Genomic DNA, 1,923 nt, shown 5'->3' with positions numbered 1-1,923 from the left:
CTGCACATTTCTTCAGAATGTAGTTAATATTGTTCTTTACAAGCCCCAGCTGGCTAACTTTAGACATGACTCTCCCTTTCTCACTGGTTTGCGTTGGAACATGTGGCGAACCCCTGCAGTTTCTCATTGCCTTTTGAATCCCGAAGATATCGTTGCTTCCTTCCTTCGCTTGAACAGCCGAAGAGCTGGACATTCCAAACGCTGACCCCCTAATCTGTCACATTTGTAGTGCCCCATACCGAGCAGGTGCGCAGTAGGACACTTGTAGGCCCCTCACTGCTTTAAGGCTGCAACCGCAGACCCCACCCTGACGAACCTTACGGCTGCTAAATGTGACCTTGAGCCACCGATCGTAAAACCAACAACTCTAAAGGTCCTAAGCCCTGGCTGCAGGAAGGCAAACCCGAAACCGTAATCTTCACCTCCTGGACTGTACACTCAACACTAAATTTTCAGAGCTAAAAAGGAACTGTTGATACTGAATATATGAAAACAGAAGCCAACATTGCTCGGAGTCTCTTGTTCTTGTAAAAGCCATGGAGCGTTTCGTGAAGGCGTTGCCGCCCCAGGTGCGAAGAATTGCCGCCCCAGGTGCCGCAACTCTTGTCAGAAAAGCTCCAAGGCCTTTGCAAAAACCACGGACTCTGCACAGTGCTGGCTCTTACAACAAAGTCGTATTTTCGCATAATTCAATGGACAGTTACGTCCAGCGTGTTTTCATGTGAACAACCTGCATTCCGCAGACTCGTGATTCATCGATCGCATCCATTCTAATCTGGGTAGAGCAGCACCTTATCCTCTGTACGGACTAGTTGCTGCTCGAGGAAACAGCTGTTTTGGTGCATTCCAAGAAGCGTTCTGCTCGACGTCATCCATGAAGTTTAAAGAAAATATAGGTATGCGCAATGCAGACAATGAAACGCACTCACTACACGGAAGCTCGATTCACGGTCTCGTATGCGAAAACTACACGGTAAATCCCTGCCTCGCACACGCACATAACGGCATCTCTCTGCTGCCATTCAACACGCTCCCTCTCACCACAAGCGCACAGGTGGAACGGCCTGCATACTTGTTATGCGTCCGCTTGCCCACAGCCCCCCATTGGCCACGAACGTACAAGTATACTCTAGTTTATGGATAAGCGTTACGCCCTGCGGCACTTTCCTGGCTGAGCTGCAGCCATATGTAACCGACGTAGCCGCCCCAACCAACACTATTGGCCTACGACTGCCACCACGTCGCCCCCTTCAAGCCAGCATGTTCACGCTGCAGTGTATCTACCTGCAGCACAAACGTTCAGATATCACCACATGAGGGGCCTGATACCTACAGCGCTTTATTCGTTCGGTGAAAGACATGTGTCAGTCGTAGAAAAGCCTTCCCTTTGTGAGTCACCTTGGAGCTCTCAACTGTCTGAGGAGAGCCGCTTCGCCTTTCATCAGAAAACCCAGCGACTGCGTTTGAAGCGACAGCTCCACCTACCGGCAATGGCTGATGCTGAGCCTGCAACGCTTCACGCTGAACGACAAAACGTCATTCGTATCACTGAGAAGGATCCAAGAAAGCTCAGACACCTGTGCTGGCCACCGCTGTAATCATTTCGTTACGTTTCCTCACGTTGTGCCACTCGCCAGACCTCTCACGAGTTTCCACCAGCAGTTCGAGTTCGACGAAGCAGACGTGGACAAGCTGTCACGACTACAACCATTGTCCAGCGGCGCCTACTTTCTGCGAGCCGATATAATGTGACAACATTAAAGGTATTACGACTGCATCACAAAACCTGCCATCTACCACTGGGATATTCATCGTCACGTGGAATTCAGCTCTCTAGTCGTCTCACTCGGCTGTGGAGCCCGCTTGTGCTCAATGTGTCGATTATTATACTCACATGATCAAAATACTGCGCACTTTTGATTT

At 50.1% G+C, this 1,923-nt stretch overlaps 1 protein-coding gene across 1 annotated transcript; it reads right to left on the bottom strand.

The window, feature by feature from the left end:
* Positions 1-1,224: 1,224 nt before the first annotated feature.
* Positions 1,225-1,812, bottom strand: EAH_00059030 (hypothetical protein; the record flags this gene model as incomplete). The annotated part of the gene is made up of 3 exons (XM_013397214.1): positions 1,225-1,284; positions 1,399-1,521; positions 1,729-1,812. 3 exons carry the CDS (start codon positions 1,810-1,812, stop codon positions 1,225-1,227), a joined length of 267 nt encoding a protein of 88 aa, XP_013252668.1.
* Positions 1,813-1,923: the final 111 nt, after the last annotated feature.

This window comes from Eimeria acervulina, genomic scaffold, assembly GCF_000499425.1.
Source record: "Eimeria acervulina Houghton genomic scaffold, Eah_scaff1373, whole genome shotgun sequence".
Lineage (NCBI taxonomy): Eukaryota > Apicomplexa > Conoidasida > Eucoccidiorida > Eimeriidae > Eimeria > Eimeria acervulina.
This window is presented reverse-complemented; position numbering and strand designations above follow the sequence as displayed.